The 26,402-nt window shown below is 34.8% G+C and overlaps 1 protein-coding gene across 2 annotated transcripts in view; it reads left to right on the forward strand.

The window, feature by feature from the left end:
* The window catches only part of NAA15 (N-alpha-acetyltransferase 15, NatA auxiliary subunit), a 69,236-nt gene extending 43,184 nt beyond the window's left edge, over positions 1-26,052 (forward strand). Inside the window, exons 10-20 of one of the 2 annotated variants that reach the window (XM_081136599.1) lie at positions 648-720; positions 4,227-4,396; positions 5,530-5,682; positions 6,221-6,349; positions 7,413-7,626; positions 11,521-11,714; positions 15,965-16,073; positions 17,973-18,071; positions 22,041-22,187; positions 23,194-23,291; positions 24,624-26,052. In XM_081136599.1, the coding sequence (XP_080992725.1) occupies positions 648-720; positions 4,227-4,396; positions 5,530-5,682; positions 6,221-6,349; positions 7,413-7,626; positions 11,521-11,714; positions 15,965-16,073; positions 17,973-18,071; positions 22,041-22,187; positions 23,194-23,291; positions 24,624-24,824 (1,587 nt within the window). In that variant the 3' untranslated portion in view covers positions 24,825-26,052. The remainder of the gene's footprint in view (positions 1-647; positions 721-4,226; positions 4,397-5,529; positions 5,683-6,220; positions 6,350-7,412; positions 7,627-11,520; positions 11,715-15,964; positions 16,074-17,972; positions 18,072-22,040; positions 22,188-23,193; positions 23,292-24,623) is intronic. The other variant, XM_081136600.1, reaches the window with a different exon arrangement.
* The last annotated feature ends 350 nt before the right edge of the window (positions 26,053-26,402 follow it).

Here is a 26,402-nt window from a genome sequence, read left to right on the forward strand (position 1 = left end):
TGAAATTGGGCATTGATGCTATCATCTACTTACGGAATTTCTCTTTTCACATATTTAATTTTGATTCTTGAAGAGCAAATGCTAACTTGGGTGTTATTTATATGGCTTGAGATAAAAACAAACTGAGATAAAAATCATCCCCAACATTATCCTCTTTCTCTCCAACCTTTTCCTGATTTCTAGTTCAGTTCGATGCTTGTTTTCTAGCAGGGAAAGGAGTTGCCAGTAAAGTTTTAGAAAGTTAGGTCTTAATGCACACTTTCAAAAATATATGGTTTACTTTTAAACTTTTTAAAAATATGTTTTTACTGATTTTAGAGAGAGACGAAGGGAGAGGGAGAGAGATAGAAACATCAATTGGCTGCCTCCTGCACACCGTCTACTGGGGATTGAGCCCACAACCCTGGCATGTACCCTGACTGGGAACTGAACTGGTGACCTCTTGGTACATGGGATGACGCTCAACCAACTGAGTCATACTGGCTGGGCACTTGCTTTAAAATTTTTATCCATAGGTTAAGAGATTTATAAAAGTTGCGTGAATGTTTATTTAGCCCTTTAATAGTAAAACACATTTTGCACAGAAATAGTAACTATATAGATATATATATTTTTTCATTAAAGTGTGCTTGTTATTTGTACTCCAGGTGGCAATCATAGAAGAATTAGTAGTAGGCTATGAAACCTCTCTAAAAAGCTGCCGGTTATTTAACCCCAATGGTAAGTGCTCAAGTTTTGGTTTAAAAAATATCTTGAAATTTTTAATGTATTATGAAATTCTTAATTATAAGGTCAGTATTGTTCATTATTTAGTCAGTAAGTTTAGTATATTTAACCTTTTTTCCCCCTTTAAGCTAGAGATGCATTATTTTGAACATTGTGTGAAAATATTTGGTAGGAAGAGAATCACATTAGCTTATTTAAAAACATTTTAGGTAAAATTTAAAAACATCTCCAAAACTAGATGTAATAATATAATGATTATCCATTTACCCACTACCCAGCTCCAGCAATTTTTAATTCATGAGCAAACTTATTTCATTTATACTCTTACCTACTTTCTTCTATTGCCATGTTACTCTGAAGCAGATCCCAAACATCACATCATTTCATTATGAATATTTTAATATTCTAAAGATTGTAACCATAATATCACCACACCTGAACATTAATACTTTCTTAATTTCAAAGAAAGAAAGGTCCATGCTTATATTTCCAGGTACCTTAGACATGTCATTTTTTTCTTTTGTTTTTGAAGTTTGAAGATCCAGATGAAATCTATACTTTGAATATGGTTGATATGTTTCTTAACTCTTTTAATCTATAGGTTTCCCCTCCATCTTCTCTTCTTCCTGCAATTTGCTTGTTAAAGAAATTTTTAATAAGATTAAAAATTGATCTGCCATTTGACCCAGTGATCCCACTTCTAGGAATATATCCTAAGAAACCTGAAACACCAGTCACAAAGAACTTATGCACCCCTATGTTCATAGCAGCGCAATTTACAATAGCTAAGATCTGGAAACAGCCCAAATGCCCATCAGTAGATGAGTGGATAAAAAAGTTGTGACACATTTATACCATGAAATACTATGCAGCTATAAAAAAGAAAGATATTTTATCCTTTGGCACAGCATGGAGGGAACTAGAAAGTATTATGCTAAGTGAAAAAGCCAGTCAGAGAAAGACAAATACCACATGACCTCACTTATATGTGGAATATAATAAACAAAACAAACTGATGAACAAAATGGATCCAGAGACATAGAAGCATGGAACAGACTGAGGGATCTCAGAGGGAAGGTGGGGAGGGGGGAGTGGGTAGGGAGAGATTAATCAAAGAACTTATATGCTTATATGCATAACCCATGGACACAGACATTGGTATGGGGAAAGCCTGAGGGTGGGGTGGATGCGGGGTGGAGGGGATCAATGGGGGTGAAAGGGGGACATCTGTAATATTTTCAACAATAAAGATAAAGAAACTTAAAAAAAAAATTAGATGTTTTTCTTGAGTTTTCCTGCAGTCTATATTTTGCTGAATGCACCCTCATGGTGTTGCTTAACATGTTATTCCTTTGTTCTCTGAATTTATTTTATTTTTATTTTTATTTATTTTTTATTTTTTTAAATATATCTTTATTGATTTCAGAGAGAGGAAAGGAGAGGGAGAGAGAGATATAGAAACATCAATGATGAGAGTCATTGATCGGCTGCCTCCTGCACGGTCCCGACTGGGGACCGAGCCCACAACCCGGGCATGTGCCCTGACCGGGAATCGAACCTGGATTGCCTGGATCCTAGGTCGACGCTCAACCGCTGAGCCATGCCCAGCCGGGCTGAATTTATTTTAAATTGGTAGTTGGGCGTACAGTTGTTTTGTCTAATATGATAACCATTAGCCACATATGGCTATTAAAATGAAAATTCAGTTCCTCATTTATAGTAGCCACGTTTTAAATACTGCTCAATAGCTATCTAAAGCGGACTGCCTACTATATCGAACAGGGCAGATACAGGACATGTCTGTCAATCATCGCAGAAACTTCTAATGGACAGGTCTGACCAGATGCTTGATGAGATTTAAATATTTTGGGGGGTTGTTTGCTTTTGTTTTGTTTTAATATAAGAGCAGTGAGCAGAATTTCATGGGTGGTGGTGTGTTTTTTCCATCAGGAGGCGTGTAGTATTTGTTATGCATGTTAACAACTGGTAGGAATTACAAACTGGTGATATTCCATCATTCTTTTTTTTTTTTTTCCTTAAACGAGATTTTTTTCATCTGTTTGTGCTTAGCCAATATTTCATGGTGTATAGGAAAAGCAAGATAAATGCTGCCTTTTCTCCCCTGCCTCTTCTACCTTTTTTCTCTTTACCAGTTTTCAAAAGAATGAATTGGTTTAGTAGTATCCTTCAAAGATGCCTAGTACATGTCTTAAAGATATTATGAACTCTCGGATTTAAACATATTTGCTGTTTTAAATCATTGCAGTTTTAAATGCTTCCAGCCTTCTTATACCATGGTAGTAGATAGCTTCTTTGCAATTTGGTATATGACAAGATTATTCCAGTTTATCTTGTACACTACCCATAATGTACCTGGAATCAATTGTTTTTCCCAAGGAGCCCTGGTTCTTGCAGTGGGGAAGCCCAGTATGGGACCTGGGGTTCTCCTTGCTATTGGGTTGATCATTATTTCTAGGTCTCAGATTAATTTTAATAATACTTTTTAGAAGGCGTTACCATGGTTTCATTGGTTAATCATCATAATATTCCTTTGATTATCAGCATTTTCCTACATATTTTACAAATGTGGAAGAGGTTCAATGACATGCCCAAGAATATGCAGCACTTTAGTTGCAGATCTATCAGATCGGGAGTTGGTGAGTTCCACTCCTATTGTTTGTCCACTGAGCCATCCTACTTTTACCAGAAAAAAAAAAAAAACAATCTATTGCTTTCTTTGAAAGCAAATAACAATTCTCTGATTTTAGAAATTTGTGTTAAAAAGGCACTTTTTAATGTGTGGGTTGTATATTTAACTTACACATTTTCTTATGAGTATATAAAAATTACATTATGAACTAAAACATTAAATAAGCATTTTTACTTATCTCTTTTCTGGGTATAGTTTTTATTCTACCCCAATTATGAATTGTTGCATATTCAGCATAATATTAGAGTATAATAATCACCAGAATTTAAAATAACCATGTCACAAATATATGTATAGTTTAGTATATAGCTAGAAACCCAATTAAACAGTTGGGCCTTCTTTTTTTTTTTAAACCTCACATTAATGAAAGGTTTCTTTTGATTTTTTTTTTTCTTCTTATATATAACTCCCTGGTCAATACACTCTCATAGTTCTAGTACAACTTGTCTTTCCCCACCCCTTTCAGTTTCCTTTTAGGTAATTTGTTATATCTTTGATTTCATTTATCTGCTGTTATGTAAATTTCTTATTAAATGCAAAGCATTGTGCTAGGGGCTATCTTGATGCAGAACAGAAAGTGTGGTGGTCCCACCCAAAGATCTTGTAAATTTAGGGGTAATTTTATAGCTAGATATATAAATAACATGGTTCAAATTACTTTCTTTATTAATAGAGTACCTATTTTGAGGTGGGTACCCTCTTAATATATATAATATATATATATATGTATATATATAATGACTAATCTTGGTTTCTTTCCTCTCCCACCTGCCTCCCCCACTTTTTAAAGATGATGGAAAAGAGGAACCACCAACCACATTACTTTGGGTTCAATACTACTTGGCACAACATTATGACAAAATTGGTCAGCCATCTATTGCTCTCGAATACATAAATACTGCTATTGAAAGTACGCCTACACTGATAGAACTCTTTCTTGTGAAAGCTAAAATCTATAAGGTAAAAATCTATTCTCTTTTTATTTTATAAGGTAATGAGACATAAAAAATTTTTCTGTATTCTTTAGATTCTTAATGCTATAATAACAATGACTATTTGATGGCCTATAAAGCATGAAGTAACAAGCATAGCACACTCAGTCTGATTACTTTTAGACTTGTCATGGTCATGCTAATTGGATCACTCATTTCTATATACACACATATACTTATAAATGGTTATTCATACTATATATTCTCATACATTCACACACATATACCTCATTTTCTTGGTTTTAAGTAGTAAGAGTATAGGTAATCGAAAGTAATTATATTTGCTGTGAAATATTTGTTTCTGTTAACATTTGAGTATGGTCATATATCAGTATCTGATAATGAATTAAACTAAAGTTTCTACTGTGAATTTTACATATTATCTCTTTTGCCTCTTTAACTCTTGGGTTTTGCATGAGAATTTCTAATCATATTCTAATCGTTTAGCATTATCTTAAAAGAAATTGGCTCTTAATACAAATATAATTTAGTAATAAAAGTTCTTGGGAAAGAGATTACAAACCAATAATTTATTTGCCAAAAATAAAGAAATTAAGTAATGTTTTAAAAGCACTTTTCAAAGTCAGGTTATGTTCAAATGTTTTGTGGCTTTGCCAAATGGACTATTTAGTTGAATTAGAATGAAGGTCATTGTGGAATGTCTACTGATGATCCAATCAGTAATGTTTCATGGTTCCTTTGGGTAGAAATTTGGTCATCCCTTTGCCTTTTATGACCTTTACATTGAATTATGTTGTTCTCACTTAAAGATTTCAGTTATTATTTATTCTTTGATTCAGCCATTATTTTTGAGTATTCATTATGTGCGAGGTACTGTTGTAGGCAATGAGGTTATAACAGCAGATAGTAATGTTAAAAACAAGTCTTGACTATTAGAGAGTCTGTATTCTACATGGCCAGAAAGGTATCAGAACTTACATTATGTCAGAATTTATGCATCTACTTTGATTAGGGTCTTAAGAGTCGGAAGAATACCTTTCTTTCATTTGTAGTTTTAGTCATTTATCAACAGGTAACTTAATTACTTGCATAGTAATATTAGCATACTGACCGGTTTATTTTGTTTTTGTACCCTGTAAGCATGCTGGGAATATTAAAGAAGCTGCGAGGTGGATGGATGAGGCCCAGGCTTTGGACACAGCAGACAGATTTATCAACTCCAAGTGTGCAAAATATATGCTAAAAGCCAATCTGATAAAGGAGGCTGAAGAAATGTGCTCAAAGTTTACAAGGGTTTGTACAGCTAATGTTCTTTCTTATGAATAAACAGTTGCTTGTATACCTTATTTTTCAAAGTTTGTTCCTAATATTTTTAATACCAAAATAGTCAGGATTTTAATTAAATCACTTTATCAGGGGGGAAAATCGATATTAGTATAAAACATTATTTCCTTCTTAGATGGTTGTATAATGGGTTTTGAAACTCCGATTTATATTGATGGGGGTTCAGAGGAATTTTTTAGGGGTGAAGGAAACTAATATTAATTGAATACCTGCTATGTGCTAGTGTTCTATTGCTTATGTTACTCTCCAACCCCAATTATGTAGATATTTTGATTGTTTACAAAGGTACATATTTTGTTTAATGGTTAGAAATATAATTTCAGTTTCTTTCACATATTAACTATTCCCTCTTACTCTGAGAATGGGTTAAAAAACAGAATGATTTTGAAAGAATTCAGATCATTTGACCATCTTTTTCTGAAATCCTGTGGTAGAATAATGTATTTGGTGAGATAAATGGTTTTGAATATCTGTGATTTTCACATAGGAAGGAACATCAGCAGTAGAGAATTTGAATGAAATGCAATGCATGTGGTTCCAGACAGAATGTGCCCAGGCTTATAAGACAATGAATAAATTTGGTGAAGCACTTAAGAAATGTCATGAGATTGAGAGAGTAAGTACCCTGAACATATGAGTTTCTCACTTTTTTCTGTTAAATATTAAATATTTGGGGCAAGTCTTGTTGTTTTTTCTTTTCTCTTTATAAGTCATAGTAAGTGATTTCTAAATATTAGTATTTACATTTTTCAGTTTTTATAATGGAAATATTATAGGCTACATTTTCTGTGGATTTCCCTATTCTCTACTCTTCCTGCAAGAATTGTGTAAAAATCTTTATGGAAAGTTTGTATCTTATGTTTCATTGATTTATTTTTTAATGTTTCTTTCAAACAGATGCTGTTTCTTTAGTAATACATACAAAGGTCAACAAGTTATCCTAGAAAACTGTTTGTCATAGATTTGATCAGTGATGCCATATACCCTTGATATTTATGAGATAAGAGCTTTGAAGCCTTTTTACAATCTTTCAGTAGCCTATGTAATTCCTTATTTTTGATAAATTCATTGTTTTCTTAGTCCTCTTTGATTTTTTTTGTGTTTTTCCCAGATAAAAATAGTTTATATAATTTCATGCTTGTTTTGTTGTTAAGTAGAGAACCCCAGAGCTTAGTTGAATTGTGTTAGTTACTGGTTGCTTGATTTACTTGCTAATTGATTTCTACATACCAGTATTACCATTGCATAGCATTCAGATTTGTATTCTCAGAAAAATTTCCAAATACTGCATATTATAATACTTTGCAAATCATTCTAAACATAAAAACTGAATGTTTAACATGTAAATCTATATTGCATCATTGTGTATACTGTTTGATTTGTCTTGATAGCTTTATTTAAGTATAATTAAGGAAGGAATAAATATATGTTTTAAAGCATTGTGTTTCCTTTTCATTGAACAAGTAATTCAGTACCTCATGTATGCCATATACTTTGCTAGGTGATGGCCAATTGTATTTGCTTATTTGATATGCAGAGTATTTATATTGAATGATTGTAACTTTTTATTTTACTAATTTTTTTCATGACTAGGACACAAGTAATTCCAAGGCTTTGATTTTTGTAGTTTTCTTTGACATCGCTGTATTTCAGTATAATAAAAAAGACAATTTTGTTAGCATTTTATAGAAATCACTGATGACCAGTTTGACTTTCATACGTACTGTATGAGGAAGATTACCCTTAGATCATATGTGGACTTATTAAAACTAGAAGATGTACTTCGACAGCATCCATTTTACTTCAAGGCAGCAAGAATTGCTATAGAGATCTATTTGAAGCTTCATGACAACCCCCTTACAGATGAGAATAAAGAACATGAAGCTGATACAGGTATGGTATAATACACAAAGATGTCGTATTGTTTACTATGGTATGTGTATGTGTATTTATGTTTTTGTGTAATATAAATTTTTCCTGAGCATTTTGTTAAGCACCTTGTGGGAAGATACTATAACTGGCCCTTGACATCTGTGGGTTTTGCATCTGTGGGTTCAACCAAACATGGATTGAAAATAATGAGGCGGGGGCCCTGGCTGGATCTCTCAGTTGGTTTGAGCATCGTCCAGTGCCCCAAAAGGTCTTGGATTTGATTCTTGGTCAGGATACATACCTAAGTTGCGGGTTCGATCCCCCATTGAGACGTGTACAGGAGGTGACGAATTAGTGTTTCTCTCTCTCCCTCTCTCCCTCCTTCCCTTCCTCTCTCTGCCCCTTTCTCTCTCTAAAGATCAATAGGATCATATCCTTGGGTGAGAATTAAAAAAGAAGAAAAAAGAAAGGAAATAATGAGTGAGGGATCCCAGAAAGTATCAAATAGTAAAACTTGAATTTGTCATCTGCCAAGCACTGTACTGAATCCGTGCAGACGAAGTGATATGTAGTCATACCGTGCTGTAGTGCTGTAGCCTATATGCAAATATAGGTTATATGCAAATACTGCTCTTTTATATAAGGGACTTTAGCATCTGTGGATTTTGTTATGGGGGTGGGGGTTCCTGGGACCAGTCCCCTGAGGATACTGAGGGATGACTGTATACATGCTTAGAAAATGATGACAGTCACTTTGTGAATTTCTCTAAGCAGCAAAAGAAAAATACTGTTTATACTGTCAAAAGTTAAGTAAGACTTTAATTTGTAACTTATAATTAGCTTTTAAGAAGTTGAATTTCATGAGTTTTACATTTAATAACTGGTTTATCCAATACTGTAAATTGCTAGCTCCAGTACTATAAATTTCTAACTGTATAAATAATGCTGGCATTCTACATTAACGTTGACTGTCAGTATGTCTAGTTATTCTTCTTCTTTTTTTTTTTTTTCTAGTATATCTTTATTGATTTCAGAGAGAGGGAAGGAGAGGGAGAGACAGAGATAGAAACATCAATGATGAGAGAGTCATTGACCGAGCCCACAACCCGGGCATGTTCCCTGACCCGGAATCGAAACCCGATCGCCTGGATCCTAGGTCGACACTTAACCTCTGAGCCACGCCTGGCAGGGCTAGTTATTCCTCTTTTTAATAATTTATAATTAACCTACTGAAAGATGAATATCGCTTGGACATTAAAAACCAAGCTAGTAAAATTGCCCAGTGACTCATCGTTTGACCAGTTTTTAACATGCCTTTTTTATACCAGGGTGTCTGGGTATGCAGGGAGAAATCTTCCTTAGATAATTATTTGGAAAAGAATCTCAGAATGAAAGTGATCTAGGCATGTAAAAGGATATAAATTAATTGTATGTCCAAATATTTTGTGACTCGTGACAAAAATGTTACAGGAGTTGAGGCATAAAAGTGTTAGAATTTTTTCTTCAGTCCTAAATTTATTCCTCTTCTGATGTTACTGTTGGTTGCTTTATGTATCCTTCTTCCTGCTAACCACCTTTGTGTGTTTTTTGTTAATTTGCTATTAAATTTTACTTCCTGTTAGGCAAGAACAGTTTAGAACTTTCTAAGGTCACACATTGAAATCCTTATACAGATTTCACTTGAATCTGTCGCTACCTGTTGTTTCTTCAAGTAGAAAGGAAATGCCAGTGAGATTCTACAGGACAATTTATAGTTGAAGCTGAGAACTGACATCCTTTGGCTTTTTTGTTTACCTTTTTGTTCACATTTCCTGTCTTCCTCCTGTTCCTCTTATTGTACAAATAATACACAGTAAACTCTATACAACATTGAAACAATTCAGAAATATACCTAACAAGTGTGAGAAATCTCCTTTCACTTTTCTCCTACCCAAAGGTTATTGCCTTTCAAACAGTCATCCCTATGAAAGGTTCACTTTCCTTTGTACACAATTATAATTTTCAGAGTTTTATGTGTACATATACTTTACACATACGTTTCAGAGTGGTTCTTTGTAGTTCGGTTTTCCTTTTTAAATTTTTTTTAAGCTCATAAATGGGATAATAACATACCCAGTGGCCTGCAACTTACACTTTTCTGTTTTCATGTCATGGTATTGTTCCATGTCTGGATGTAGTTTATTATCATTATTAATCATTTTAATTGCTATGTAAGAATCTATGTGGATTTCTTTTTTCACCATCACCGTGCTTTAGTAAATGTCCTTGTATAGCATTATGCACGTATTTATTTAGCATGGACTGTTAGAAGTGGAAATTGCTGGGTCAAATAGAATTTGAAATAGTGTTAAATTGCTTTCCATAAAAGGGTTATCAGTTTTTATTGCCACCAACACTGTGTTCAGATTGTCTTTATTTTACTTTATTGCTAACACTGACATTTATTCATCCTTTACTTTTTTGTTATTTTGGGGAAAGTACCTAATTTATAAATTCCTAGATTTTTAAGAGTGGAACATCTGCATATGTATCTTCTGTGAATTGGCTGTTGTTAATGTCTTTTGCCCATTTTAAACTTTTTGATTTGTATAAGTTCTGCACATGTTCAGAACTCTAATACTTGTTTATGTATTGCAAATATTTTCTTTCTGTCAGCTAGGTTTTACCTATATTTATGGTGGGTATCTTTCGTTATGTAAAAGGTTTAGTTTTTATGAGATAAGTTTTTTTAGTCTTTAATGGCTTCTGGGTTTTGCTTGGAAGGGCTTTTCTACTTCAAAATTTAAATATATTTATAAATACCTTTTTTTTATATAATACTTGTTTTGTTATTTTTACATTTGACTATTTAATCTTCTGGAATTGATTTTTGTATGTGAGGTGGAGAGGGTGACTTTTTTTACCCCCAAATAGACTCTTCAACATGTCATCATATTCCTCGCTCAGTTTTTATCATGAACTAAACTATGAAAAAGGAATGTGGTTTGTGGGCATAGTGTCTTGATTTCCAGACTTACTTTTGAGATGTTTCAGTTTTACCTCAAGAGATGTTGTTAATTTTCTTTTTTGAAAAATTTAAAAAATTTTAAAAGAGAAACATTTATTTGTTGTTGCACTTATTTATGCATTCATTGGTTAATTCTTATATGTGCCCTGACTGGAGATCAAACCCACAGCCTTGGTGTATGGGGATGATACTCTTAACCAACTGAGCTATCAGGCCAGGGTGATGTTAATATTCAATGTCAGAGTTTTAATTTACCATATAGTTATTCATTGTGAGGCCCTGAGAAAGAAAGATTACAAGTAAGACATGGTCTCTGCCACCAGTTTGCTTGCAGTCTAAATCAGAAACATGTATACACCAAGTTTTGTGACAAGCAAAATACAGGGTGAGGCAAAAGTAGGTTTACAGTTGTGAGTATGTGAAAGACAGTTTATTCTTGTGTTATTATTTATTAATAATTGTATTTTCCATGCAAAGAACTGTAAACCTACTTTTGCCCCGTTCTGTGTATAAGGCATAGTGGCAGCACAGAGTAGAGAATAACTATTTGACAAGGATAGAGAAGGCATCACTAGGAGAAACCATAGTCCAAAATCATAGGGATATGAAACTGCTTGTTATATTCCTAGAATTGTAAGTAGTTTAATACTGCTGTAGGAACTCTCTTATACGTTTATGCTTTGCTGTGGTTGTACCACCAGGTCTCCATCTGTTCTCAAAACAATTTTGAAGAGGTTACAGTGCTTTCTGTCAGATGTGGACCCATTAAAAGGCTAGGTACACATTGGTATATGAACATGTATAATGTAATATTTTTATGGGAGTTTGTATGGGAATATTTAGTAGTAATTGATCATTACTAATCTGATTAACATACTTATAATTTTATTAACACTTATTGCCTATAGCAAACATGTCTGACAAAGAACTAAAGAAGCTACGTAATAAACAAAGAAGAGCCCAAAAGAAAGCCCAGATAGAAGAAGAGAAAAAAAATGCAGAAAAAGAAAAGCAGCAGAGAAATCAGAAAAAGAAGAAGGATGATGATGATGAGGAAATTGGAGGTCCAAAAGAAGAGCTTATCCCCGAGAAACTGGCCAAGGTACTTGATAATGGTGTTTATAGTGCAACTGAGTGAAATTTTATGACCAGCTATTGTCATTTTTAATTATCTTATTCAACCATTTTGATTATAGATTTTATAGCAAAAAGTCATTTTAATTTTATTGTCTTTTTTCCCCCTTGATCACATTTCACATTTAAAACTTAAAATAACGATCCCAATCAGGGTAATCTATATGGTGTAGTGGAAAGTTTGGGCTTCTGAGTCATTCTTATCTGGGTCCACGTATCAGCTCCTATACTTCACTGTGTGTCTTGGACACTGTGTCTAACCTCTTGGATGTTTTTCTCATCTATAAATTGGGACTAGGAAAATACTAGGCAGAGATGCTTGGGCTAGAGAAAATATATGTGTAAAGAAAGTAGTGTCTTTATAAGTAGGAACATGCATGTTTTTATATCTAGGCAAATTTTTATATAGGGACTCACTTGTTAAAAAGTGAGTTCTGTATGTGTATCTTTCACTAACCCATGTTGCCAGTTTACAGTATTTCTTTATTGGACTTTGCTATTTAAACCTAATACCTTAAGCTGAAACCAAGATAAGATATTCATTGTCACATGAACCATTTTGATTAATAACATACCTATACAGTTTCTCTTCTGGCCCTTGACGTCCTCCTACTCCATGTAAAAATAATTGCACAATTGATTATGTTAAAGTAATAAAGTAATGAGGACATTACCCTAGAGTTCAGTTTTAGCCTTACTAATAACTAAAAGTTAAAAAAATCATTGAATGCTTTATAACTAAGGAAAATTATAATACCTAACAAATAGAGTTGGAAGATAGTTTTAGAATTATACCAGAGAAGATGGTGACAGTAATATCTCATAGCATTATTGCTATTTAAGAACTATAGAGAAATCTAGCTTGGATTTCACAAGGATATATTGGTAAGTATATTCACAAATAATTGTATATTTTCTAGGATAAGATATATTACCTTTTTATTGTTTTGAGGAGTTTATTGGAGGGATATACAGGGAAGTAAGCAAGCACAAAAAATTGACCTTTTACGCCCTGGCCAGTGTGACTCCTTGGTTAGAGCATTGGCGTGTACACCAGAGGGTCAAGGGTTCATTTCCAGTCAAGGGCACGTACCTGGGTTGCAGGTCCAATCCCTGCTCCCTCTTGGGGCGCATGTGGGAGGCAACCAATTGACGTGTCTCTGTCACATCGATCTTTCTCTTTTTCTTCCCCCCTCTCCCCTCCTTTCCACTCTCTCTAGAAATCAATGGAAAAAATATCCTTACTCCTTGGGTGAGGATTAGAAAAAGAAGAAAATTGACCTTTTCGGCCTTATGGATAGCTGCAGTTACTCAGGGATAATATCAATTTCAGGGGCCCTCCATCTTTATGCTTCAGCTTTCTTTATTACCACTACTTTACTACCATAACTGACTTGCTGCCACCATTATTATTTTTACTTGCTTCCTCTCTACCCCATGACTTTCCTTAATGACTTTTTTCTCTGTAACTTTTCATGTTTTGCATTATAGGTCTTAAAGGAGAGGATCTATTTGGATTAAGTACTGCTGCAGAGCAGAATTCTATACCAGGCTTTTTAATAGACTATTGCGTTTTCCTTTTGTCAAGATTGTTATGGCTGCTTTAGAGCCAGATGTCAAGTTGTAGTCTACTCTTTGGAGCTAGGGGGTTGTAGAGTTTCAGAACAAAATAATGCTTACAGAAAGTGCTTCATTTGGAGGAAGCCTAGATGGAAGACTCCCAGTTTCGTGGACTTCTCTTCAGTAAAAACTATTCTTACCTGTTAGGCACAGAACATTCTTCCTAGGATAACTGTCTCCAAGATGCCCCCCATCTAATAGCAACTACATTTACCCATATACTCAGTGTGGTGGCAATGCCAAATTACATCAAGCCATCAGAACCAGAGCTGACATTGTAGGCCACTTTAAAAGCTGCCTGCTATGCCTGGGCCTATAATCTATACTTGCTTTTTTGGGATCCTATATTTGAGCATTCTTACATGTGGTAAATGGTAAGTTTAGTGTCTCCAGTTGAGAATATATATAACATAAATAAAAGCATTACTAAATTAGTAGTTCCTGTTAAAAAGAAGAAAAGGAAAATAGGAACAGGTTTAGTTAGTGAGTTTAACACTCAGTTAATGAAGTATAAAATCTAAAGTCTTGGTGGACGCTGTGTTGCTTGTTTCTCCATCCTATCATGAGGCAGTAGTTGTTATTTATGAGTTCCCTTGTGCACTGCCCCTCGTATGGTTCTCCTTGCCTTCAGTCAGTATTCATCTCAGCTGGATTTTTCTTCCATATTGTGCATACATACATGTCCTTTATCAGGAATAATGAGTCTTTAGTATTCTGTCTGTATAGGGTTTAATAGTTTTAAACTTTTTGTCTCTATGCTGGGAGTGTAGGGAGATATAATCCTACACAACATATTTTAACAGATTAGATTTCTGGTTAGTTTATAAATTAATGTGATCAAAACTGCCCTTGCAAATGTCTTACATTGTCCATCAGTGCAGTTCCATTCTACATTTATTTAAGTAAATTCATGGCGGTATAAATTTTTTTTTGAGGGACAAAAAAGAATATGGATAATGCTGGCAATTCCATCCATTACTCCAGTCAGTAAACATAGGACCCCAAATGCGTAGGAGATGGTTTCAGTTAGTATAATGCTTGTACTGATTCAGCTTCCCTGTATTCCTTGTTTCTGTTTTTTTGTTTGTTTGTTTTTAATCCTCACCTAAGGACATGTTTTTCACTAATTAGAGGAGGAGAGGGGGAGAGAGAGAGAGAGAGAGAGAAGAGAAACATCGATGAGAGAGAGAAACATTGATTGGTTGCCTCCCATATGCACCTTGGCTGGGTATGTGCCCTGACTGGGAATTGAACCCCTGACCCTTTGGTGCATGGGGCGACATCCTAACCAACAGCCACACCAGCCAGGGCTCTTTCCATTTTTTAGTAGCAGCCATATCTCAGTGATCCTCGTTTCAGTCTATACCCCTAGAGTCATGAAAAGCTTGATATAGACCAGTGGCAATTTCATTTTCCAGTTCTTTTCCTTTCTCTGGTAGACATTTCTCCACTGTATACCACAAATTCCAATTCAGTAGAACTTAGAATTATGGGAATAAGAAGTAAAATATTTACAAATGTGTCAGAAAGACATACTTATGAGGGCCCCTATTTCTTCCTTTATTTCATAGTATCTGTAGCTGTTATAGTTGCAGTGCCATGTACTGATTTCTGGTTTAGAGCATGTATTCAGAATAATGCCAGCTGCTTCACACGCTGGTACAAAGTAACTCCCATAGATAACACTTCATTGCTTAATTTTTTTTTTTTTAAATGCTGTGAAATAATTTCCTTGGCCAGTCTGTGTTGGTGAAACTACAGTTACTGTACTGGGAGATGCATGTTGGGCAGATATGGCAAATCCACATTCCCTTGAGGATAAATTGTTACTGCCTCTCATGAGAGAGGAGAAATACAGGACCTGGATGTTCAGTGCTCTTCTGATAAATATGGTGTTCTCCACCCTCACCCCAGTCTACAGAGAATAGTCTTGTCTCAATATTCAGTTTAAGAGTATAACAGTAGTACAGTTACATAGTAAACATTATACCTGCCCAGTAATGATTATAAGTATGTGATTCATATGATATTTATGTAATTACTAAAAGGTGGTAGAGATAGAGTTCTATAAATAGAAATCTTTTCAAATTCCATCTCACCATTAATATGGCATTTGAACAATAAGGACTTCTAAAGAAATTGTAGTGGAACAAAGCAAAACAGAATGGATATTGTACTTTTTTTTAATAGCTTGGTTATGCTCACTTTTTTGAATTGAAAAACAATATTCACTCATTCTGTAATGTTCTCTACAGTGTTCTTACCCCTCTTTATCCTGTTTCACATCTCCCCTCTTTTTCCCCCCTTTGGTTATCTTACCTGTTTCTTTTACTGTCTTTCTTTCCCTGGTTCTATTGTATCTTCCTCTTTACTTGGATAGTTTCTATCCAGAAATAATACAGTCTCTATGGTTAAAAACCAGTGAAGAGTTTTAGAGTTCAAAATCTTCCTTCTTTAGATTATGGAAATTTAAAATATGACAGTTATACCTGGGTGACAGGTAAGTGATTTTTTTTAAGTGTTTTTAATAAAAAGAGTAACATCACATCTCCCCCCAAATCTTGTTTCCATTTGTATAATATCTTTTACTTTTGTTAGGTTGAAACTCCATTGGAAGAAGCTATTAAATTTTTAACACCGTTGAAGAACTTGGTGAAGAACAAGATAGAAACTCATCTTTTTGCCTTTGAGATTTACTTTAGGAAAGGTAGGCAATTAGGATATAGCGGCCCTGATAACATTGATCATTGTATTTCTTAGATATAGTCTCCCAACTCCGACAACCTCACCACTGTAGGATTTTTTGGCAAATGCCAATTCAGCTTCCTCCCAGAAATGCCTGCTATGCACAAAATGTTGTGGAGAGGTACAAGGATATGATTATCTCTTCTTGGACATTAAAATCAACAATAGATGTACATGCATAACTAGGATTAGGGTCAGATATAGTAACTCCTCTGTGTGTGTGTGTGTGTGTGTGTGTGTATAATTAATACATGTTGAACTTAGAATAGTGTGTGGTACACAGTAAGCATTAATGTTAGTTATTATTAGCTGTTGTTAAAAATAGAAGTGATGCTTGAGGTATATCTTGAAGGATGGCTCATATTTCTAAAAGGAAAGATGCATAGAAGGGAAGAAGCTTTGTTAAGAAAACACAAGTGTAAATAATGTTGAGATTGACTATACTGCCTGAGCAGTATAGTTGCTTATACTATCTATAGTAGATACTAAAAAGATTCTATGGGATTGAATTGGTGTAATCCAAATGGTTTATTGAAAAAAAAAAATTATGAGGGTGATACATATTGAAGGGAAGGGAAACTGGTTAGTAAGATCCAATAGAAGGTTGTCTTCAGACAGTGTAACTAAATTGAATAAAATGGTACCTCTATAGAGTATCCATTAAAAATCATGTTTATCAAAAGTAACTTATAATGTTGGAGAAAAGTTGCCATATACTATTGTTTGAAAATAGGACACAAAACTAACTATAGCTTGATTTTCATTTTAATAAGATACTTTAATGAATATGTACAGTAGAAAAGTGGCCAGGAAGAAATAGATAAAACAGAGGTTATCTCTAGGTGGAATTTGAATGCCTAAAATATTTTCTATTATATTTTCTATTTTCCACAATGATTGTGTTATAATTTGGAAAATAAGTTTAGTAAATAGTCCAGTAATTTTAAACTTTTAACAGTTACTACTGCTTCCTTTTAACCAGTACTCCTAAATCATTCCCAAAGTGTAAAATGTAATAGCTGTTCTGATTAAAGTGGGGAAGGGAGATCTAAATTCCATTCACTTGGCTTCTTGGCTGTGTTCTGACCTCTGAAGCGCTCTCTGCATTAGCAGTCCATTGCAGGAGAGTGAAATGGGTCGTGACAAAGGGCATGGCAGTGTTTTTAGCTTTCTGAGTGTTGAGGGTAAGGGAAAAGAAAGGGTCAGAGAAGCCTGGGGTTTTGAATTTGGTATTTGGAAAATGGACCAAATTAGGGGAGTCTTATAAAGACGTAATCATAGATGGTAGAAGTATGGTGAGAATTCTGGTGCAAACTTCCATTCAACAGGTGGAAGCACTGCTGAAGTTTGGGAACATGGGGGTATGAGTGACAAATAGTGTAGACAGAGACTAGAATATCACTGAAAACTCTACCTTTCAGGGGGAAGAAGAGCCAGGGGATTGACAGGAGAGGAACAGATCCTTACACATGTCAGGAAATGCAAGAAAGGAGATAGTTTTAAGCATATAAATAATTACGTTTTCTAAGTAGTGAGGAAAAATCCCTTTATTTTGATTAAAGGAGGTTAGGAAATGAAATGGCTTCAGATTTCTTTCTTTGTTGATACGGCATTAGTTCAAATATTGTTGAGCGCTATCTAAATTTTTTATACTTCATAAGACCTTTTTTCTTAAAGAAGGTTGTGTGGAAATAGCTGACATTGCTAATCTGAGGAAATCATTGGCTTCAGTCATATGTTTTGTGGTTCAGATGTGATTGACTCTAAATTAGTTTTTCTATTTGTAAGGTCTTAGTCCTCCAAAAGAGGGCATCTTATTTTATCAAATGAAAAAAATATATCTCACTTTTTCTTTTTATAGAAAAGTTTCTTTTGATGCTACAATCAGTAAAGAGGGCATTTGCTGTTGATTCTAGTCATCCCTGGCTGCATGAGTGTATGATTCGACTCTTTAGTACTGGTATGTTTTCCATTTCTTAAATACTTGATTACAGTAGTTGAGAGAGACTGTATAAGTGATCTGTAGTTTACCATCATAAACTCAATCATTTTAAAGCTGTTGCATATTAAATTAGCTGAGGCAAAAAGCAGGGTTCTTGTCTTTGTGTGGAAGGTCTTCGTAAGGCTAAAATGTTGACTAATTTTGATATAGAATTGTTCAGTTCAGGTATTTGACAATCACCTTTGTTTCTGTTTCTAAAACACATGTAAGTTGAAGTTTTGAATCATTTTATTATATTAAGCTTGTTAGTAAATTGTTCTGAAATTGAAGAATCTCTTTGAAATGGACTGGTTATCTCCTTATTTATCGGTCTTTAGCACAATCCTTTAAGTCATGTAATTTTTGTTACTAAATATGTGTAGGTTTAAAAGAGCTTTAAAGCAATCATACTTTTCAAATATTTTGATGAGAATTCCATACATTAGTTTTAATGTAAAGTCCAACTACAGAATTTTAGAGAATGAAAGGTGGAATTTTATGCTAACTCTCTCATTTTATAGTTGAGAAATTTGGGACCCTTAAAGATTAAATTACTTATTCAAGATAACAGATAATAGTAGTGAGGCAGGGATGAGAGCCCAGGTCTTCATATTATTCTATCTACTACAAGAGCTTTAAATGTAGGTAAAGTACTCTAGTCAAGTAGTGTTGTTTTGATTTTTAAGTAACTGGAGGAGAAATGGAATTTTTTCTAGAACAACCTATGGAATTTAGAAATACTATTAAATTAGTTATCTCACTGCTAAATACTCAGGCCCATAAGAATTCATACATTATATAAAATAAGGAGATTTAAACCAGACATTCCAATCATTGTTTTGAAATTTGCTAAACTGTCCCAATTAAGAACATTGTTTTGTCTTCAGAGGAAAAGTAAAGCCTTATTTAAATTATATATTTAAATATATAATCATCTCTGTGGGAGGAGATGAGAAAGAAACATTGATGTAAGAGAGATACATCAATTGGTTGCCTTCCGCACTGGCCCCAACCAGGGCTTGTCAAAGAAATTATTCCTGTTACAGAAATGGAGTCATAGAAATGTTTTTACTCAGTCTTTTTAAATTCAGAAAGTAGTAAATAATATAACCACATTATACAAAATAGAAGGAATTGCTGTTTTTAGAAAAAATAAAGAAGTTTCTTTTTATTCTCTTTTTTGTATTAAAAAAAACTCCAAAATCATGAACCAGAAATTTAAGGCAAGAAATAATAGTTTTAATCCATTCTTAATTAGGATGGAATGTACTTACACTATTTAAGTTTTCGAAAGTAACATACACACTTTGTTTTTTTCCTGTGTTTTTTTTGTTTGTTTCTTTTGGTTAATCCTTACCCAAGGATATTTTTTCCATTGATTTTTAAAGAGAGTGGAGGGAAAGGGGCTTCGAGGGAGATGAGGGAGAAACATGGATGAGAGAGAGACACATCGATTGGTTGCCTTCCGCACTGGCCCCAACCGGGGCTGGAGATGGAACCTGCAACCCAGGTACATGCCCTTGATCCCGGGAATCGAACCCAGGACCCTTCAGTTCATGGACCAGTGCTCCAACTGCAGAGCCACCTGGCCAGGGCCACACTTTGGTTTTACACAATCAATTCTTTTGTGAAAGATAGTAAAGTAGTACATATAAGTGCCATGGAATTAGAGACTTTCCTTTAAATGCATTAAAAATTGCATTTCTAAATGGATTTGTGATAAGTGTGGATTAATGAACATGTGACTATTTTCTTGCAACAGTTGTTTCAGAAAATTAAATGCATCTTAGCTATTCCCATTTCTCCAGGTGTTCAGCTGACATTGTCAGAAAGACATTTACAAAGAGATCCTTACTTTGACTAAATTTAAGTGATGAAAGCAGTGATAATTTGTATTGATAAAGATGCACTGTGTCTTCAAAAAACCTTCAAGAAGTTGGGTGGACTGCTTAATAGCTTTGTTAAGAACAGGTGTGTACTTAAACAGAGACACAAAATTGGGGCATCTTTGTTATACCCCACAGGATTCCTTAAACCAAGTTTTGAAAGTACAGCCATAATGACTGTAAAGCTAAATTCTTTAACTAGTAGCTCATTTATTTGAACCATGAAGTTCTATAGGATCATAGAGAGATGCTGTTTAACCAACAAAGGGCATATCAATCAATTATTCACTTACTACTTATGTGTAGAACATATTACTTAGTTACTACTCAAGAGTTCAGTGTTTTTTAAACGTAGGGTAGTGATCTGTTGTTAAGACAGTGGAAGCAATTTAGTGGGTTGTTACCAGCATTTGAACCTAAAATAAAAATAAAGTAGAAAATACCAGCCTGCGTTGCACAAAGTAAGGATCAGTATTCTGTGAAACTAGCTTCACATAATTTGTGTATCTAGGATACATATTCATCCAAGTACAAACACTTGGTTGTAGGCAAAGTTTGAAAGCCACCACCATAGTTCCTAACCAAAGAAAAATCCACTTATGTTTTCAATCTATGACAAAAATAGTAACTATAATTTATTGGATATCTATTATATATCTATTATTGAATATCTATTATATATTATATAATTTATCCTTTCCTTACTGTCATCCTTCTTCTAGGTTGGATATCACTTCGATTTTATAGATTAAGAAATAGGTTCAGAGAGGTTATTTTTATTTTTTAAATATATCTTTAGTGATTTCAGAGAGAGGAAAGAAGAGGGAGGGAGAGAGAGAGAAACATGAATGATGAGAGAGTCATTGATCAGCCGCCTCCTGCACGCCCCTGACCAGGGATCAGGCCCGCAACCCGGGCATGTGCCCTGACTGGGAATCGAACCCCGATCGCCTGGATCCTAGGTCGATGCTCAACGGCTGAGCCACGCCCATCCAAGCCAAAGAAGTTTTTATTTGTCCAAACCTAGGTCCATACACAAGTCTGTCTGGCTCAAAGATTCAGACTTTGTCTCTATACCAAAATAATACAGGTGTACCTCATTTTTTGTCCTTTGCTTTATTATATTTTGCAAATACTGCATTTTTTACAGATTGAAAGTTGTGGCAACTCTTCATTGAGAAAGTCCATCAGCACCTTTTTTGCAACAGGCTCAGATAATAGTTACCATTTTTTAGCAATAAAATATTTTTTAAATTTAGACATGTACATTTTTTTAGACAATGCTATTGCACACTTAATAGAATAGACTAATATAGTATAATCATAACTTAGTATGTATTGGGAAACCAAAAAATTTGTGTGACTTGCTTTATTGTGATATTCACTTTATTGCAGTGGTCTGGAACTGAACTTGCGACATTGCTGGGGTATGCCTGCAATGAAACAAGCATAACTAGGATTCAGTCCAGAGAGGTGGGGGTCAGCTTTTCTCTCTCCAAATCCCAAGGCCTGGGAATATGATGGCTACATGTATTCATTACAGGAAAATACTTTGGTTGTCCTTTGGAATTTATTCCTTAGTGATAGCTCAGTTCACATAGCCCCTGAAAATAAAGGTCAAAGAAGTTAACCATGTTTTCTTATAATACTGATAAGTTTGTAATACCTTACTTGGGTATAGAAGAAGATGGAGATGGTGAGGAAAATTCTGTTGTCTTCAGCACTATTTGCTGTGACATTAATTACCAGGTAGGTGCCTTCAAGTCCCTGCTTTGCAGACTCCCTTTAAAGTTGATAGGAGTGACACCTAGGAGTTTATAAGGCTGTGGAACTACGTCTTTTGTCATCTACTTTGCTTTCTGTTTTCTGGAAATAAATGATCTGTCAGTGAAATGTCTTTGAGTGCCTTTAGAAACTCATTAGATTACTCCGCTGACACATTTAAATTTAAATTCTTTAAATTAATATAGGTAAGCTCTTTAAATGTTGAATTGTCAGAAGATTTGTTTTAACTCCTACAAACTTTCTGCCTGCTAATGGAGTTTGTTTTTCATTTGTTCAGCAGTGTGTGACAGTAAAGATTTACCTGATGCGGTTAGAACAGTATTAAAACAAGAAATGAATCGTCTTTTTGGAGCAACGAATCCAAAGAATTTTAATGAGACTTTTCTGAAAAGGAATTCTGATTCATTGCCACACAGATTATCAGGTAATTGTGTCCTTATCTTGACCACCTAACACAACTTTATTTTTTATTTTAATGGGTCAGTAACAAAATTACACATTTTTTGCATGGAAGAGGCAGTGTATGTATGTCACATTTTAATCCATGAAAACAGGCAGCTTAAATATGCTTCCCATACAATTTTAAATTTCCTAGACAAAATTTTGACTTTGAATCGAGGTCAGTAGTTTCTCCTGGTTCAACATAGGCATTACAGAGAAGCAGGTATAACTGAATTTAGTTATATATATTACATGCGATAAAGGAGGAGCTTTCTACTTCTTTCTCCCATCAGTGTGGCCTTAAAATTAACTTGGATGTGACCATCATCTTCCATTTCTCGTTTATGTAAGATTGCAGACTTGATAGTACTATACACACCTGAAACCATCTCACAGGCAAGGGTCATCTGGCAAGAGTCTGTGCTATAAGCCAAATTCTGGACTTGATGGGATCGCATGGCTGGTGCTTTAGCAGGGTGCTTTAAAATACCTGGCTAAGAAACCCAGCAGCTTTGTATGCCTTTGTGCAATTCTGAATTCAGATTTTGGCTCAGACCATCAGAGTTGGGTATTCCCCTAAACCCCAAATTATGCTAAATTTTGAAAGAAAACTACCCATGGTCCTGCCACGAAAGGCATCCTGTTAGAATATTTGCATTTCTTTGTAGTCTCTCTTACCTTAATCATTCTTTTTAAAATTTTTATTGTTGACTCTATTATAGATGTCCCCCATTACCCCCCCCGCCCCCTTCGCCTCCATCCACCCTGCCTCCACCCCTCTTAGGCCTTCACCTTCTAGTTAGACTGTTTCTGGTCTACCATCTACAATTTTAAAAAAATACAATGTTTCAAGTGGCTATTCTCATTTTTCTAATAAAGTGCCACACTCTTTGTGCACATATAACTTGTGTTTATATTTGAATGGATGGAGGATAAGATGCTGGTTTTACCTTGAAATAAAACAAATGTTCTTTTTTCTTCTCATTTAGCTGCCAAAATGGTGTATTATTTAGATCCTTCTAGTCAGAAGCGAGCTATAGAGTTGGCAACAACACTTGACGAATCCCTCAGTAACAGAAACCTCCAGGTAAAGAGTTTTTTATAACCTCTCTGTACAAGCACCTGACTACTTTTTGTTCCTGTTTTCATCCAGAGAACAACTGTCACAAATGATATTTTTTTTGTTATTTACGCATACTGTTCTTCAAACCATTATGATTCTGTGTCAGAAACTTACCTTATCTTAAATTTATGAGGATTGTGTGTTTGTGCACACATGTAGTCGAGCACTTGGCATTTAATAACTAGTTCAACACCTGTTACACTAGGTTTTTTTAGAAATATGTTGTAGTAAAATCATGTATACATTTCATGGTTAATTTTGGATTTCAATTCATATCTCACATTTCTGAGCAAGCTGTGGTCTCAGCGAAGATTCTGATATTTAAGGTGTATCTACCATGGGTTGAATTTAAGTACTCATTTTATAGCTTGTAATATAACAAGAGATTAAGTAGAGTGAAAGATAGTATGGATGTGTTGCAAAATACAGATTCTAGTTTAGACCAAAAACAGAAGGAAAGCTACCTTGTATGATGAGCAGCCAGATTTAAAAAAAAAAAAGCATTTGCTGAAAGTTAAATTTTTTTTTTTTAATAGCAAGTGAAGGAAATATCTTTAAGGAAAAATTAGACTCGTTGGTTGCTAATTAATGCAGCATTTAGATCAGAGCTTTTCCAGACTTGCAAAGTTTATAGGGATATATATCTGGAAATGACAGTGTTTTCCAAGTGAAAAGATGAAGAAAGAAAACATGAGAAATGCAAGTCAACACCAATCATTTAGAAATATAAGAAGCAGATGTACTTGGGGGCTTAGTTGGAAGAATTATCAATTTTCCTGAGTACTTGTGGGTTTTTTTGCATATATGCCCTTTGCCTTTGAGACTCTCTTTCCTGGTTATTGGATATACCTTAAGGTTCTCTTTAGTGTGAAATCAAGGTTGAAAAACAATGTTTGGTTCTCAGCCTCCAAAACAATTAAAAGGCTTAAGTGCAGTAATCGATGTGGGCATGCAAATTTTGACTTTTATATACAGGGCCAGTCTAGGCCGAGGTGAGGTTGTCACCTGGGATCCAGCACTTGCTGAAAGTGAGCGTCACTTTAAATGTAGCACCTTATACATCTTGTTTGCCTAACCTTAGTCCTGGCCCTGCTTAAACATTCATCCTTTGTATAAACCCTGCAATTCTGAAGAAACTCATTCTAATGGAATATATATGTGGGAGGAAATGTTTTGTTTATCTTAAGTTTGTACATTGGCCTCTTATTTCAGAAATCTTTTGATAACAAAAGATCAGATTCACAGTAAAAACTTTTCTTTTGGACAAGCTATAACATGACCTTTTTTTTTCTTTAGACATGTATGGAGGTATTAGAAGCCTTGTGTGACGGTAGCCTAGGAGACTGTAAAGAAGCTGCTGAAGTTTATAGAGCAAATTGTCATAAGCTTTTCCCTTATGCTTTGGCTTTTATGCCTCCTGGATATGAAGAGGATATGAAGATCACAGTTAATGGAGATAGTTCTGCGGAAACTGAAGAACTGGCCAATGAAATTTGAACATCATTAAACAAGCAAATGGAATGACTTTGGACCATATCTAGTATATAATATTTTTGTCACGCACCTGCTGCATTGCTCTGACTTACACAGAACGAGAAGAGTAAATGTTTTTGCCTTCAAATAGTGTTTTACGTTTTTTTATCCTGCTGAAAAAGTATATATAAAATACCTAACATATTACAGGATATAGGTTCAGTTTCTTAAAAAAATTAAAAGCTGCTAAAATTGAGTGGTTAAAAAAGAATGCCTATCTTCTTCCTACCTACCCACCCATGTTTTTAAACTAATTTATATAAAATCTGGAGGCTGTTACAGCTAACAAAGCAGGTGTGTGGCAGAAATATTACTTTAAATTTGTCTTGTGAGATTTTACTATATCTCAGACAGCATAAATGCTGTTTTAGCACTGGATTCTTTCACTGAGCACAAAGAGTTGTTGGGGCTTTAGCATCTGACTGGTTTTGTTACGGGGTTGATTCTGGCCATAGGAAGTATGCAAATGTGAATCACTATTTACAGAGAAACCTACAACAGATGCTTGATGTTGTAGAAGCTGGGACAAATAGATACCAAGCAGGATTCTATGAAACCTAGAGAGGGTGTTCAAATACGCTTGTGTTTCCAAAATTCACTGTACATGATCAGTTTGGTGTTCTTGTACCACAGTTTTTAACTGAAGGAATCAGTTGGAACAATCTCAGTTATAACTAAAACTTGAAGAACTAAAATAACAATGCAAATCTTTTAGCATTGTTTTGGCCAAACTTGTTAAAACTGTAATGCAAGAACCAAATGCACTGTGATATGGCACCAATTAGCAAGCATGAATTTTTTCACCCCAGAGTGAAAAACGGAAATCTACCATGGCTTGAAGTTAAAGAGCAGAACTCCTGACTACCATTCTATGACTGATCAAGAGACTAATAGTTAAAAAACCTCAGCAGGCCTTGTTCACGATATGCAGAAAAAAAGTGCTGCAGTTTAGATACCTCTGGAATTTTTCCACAGTGTCACAGGTTTGTAATACTTGAAGCCCTACATTTCTAAGAATATATTTCTTGCTCAGTTGTTTCAGGCAAGCCCGAGACTTTGTAATTTTTAAAGGGCCCAAGATTTTTTTTTCAATAACAGACCAGCTTCTTTTTCCTGCAGTTACAGATGTAATTTCCTTTTTGTTGTCAAAATGAGGTACCAAATATAATGCAATAAATTGTTTTGAAAAACAGTTGTGTGAATATTTCAACTAATCTGTGTTGGGCTTCTGTGGAAATGTACAGGTGGAAACAGAGGTGCAAGCCAGAGGCGCTGTAGTGTGCTGGAAGGCTAGTGCAGACTGGAGCTCTGCAGAATGGTCTGGTGCTGGTGTCAGGGAGTTCCGCAGTGCAGGTGCAGGGCCTCTCCGGCAGAGACTTCACTGAGGGCTGGGATGGCCGCAGGCACTATGAATGTAATTTGTAATTCATAATTTGAAAGGAGAACTGAGCACTGTTATTTTGATTGAGAAAATGAGCCTTAAAATGTTAAACCTATACACTGAGAACTAGCCTCTGGCTCAAGGTTCTCACTGTATTTGCA

The sequence above is a fragment of the Miniopterus schreibersii genome, assembly GCF_964146895.1.
Source record: "Miniopterus schreibersii genome assembly, chromosome: 4".
NCBI classification, from domain to species: Eukaryota; Metazoa; Chordata; class Mammalia; order Chiroptera; family Miniopteridae; genus Miniopterus; species Miniopterus schreibersii.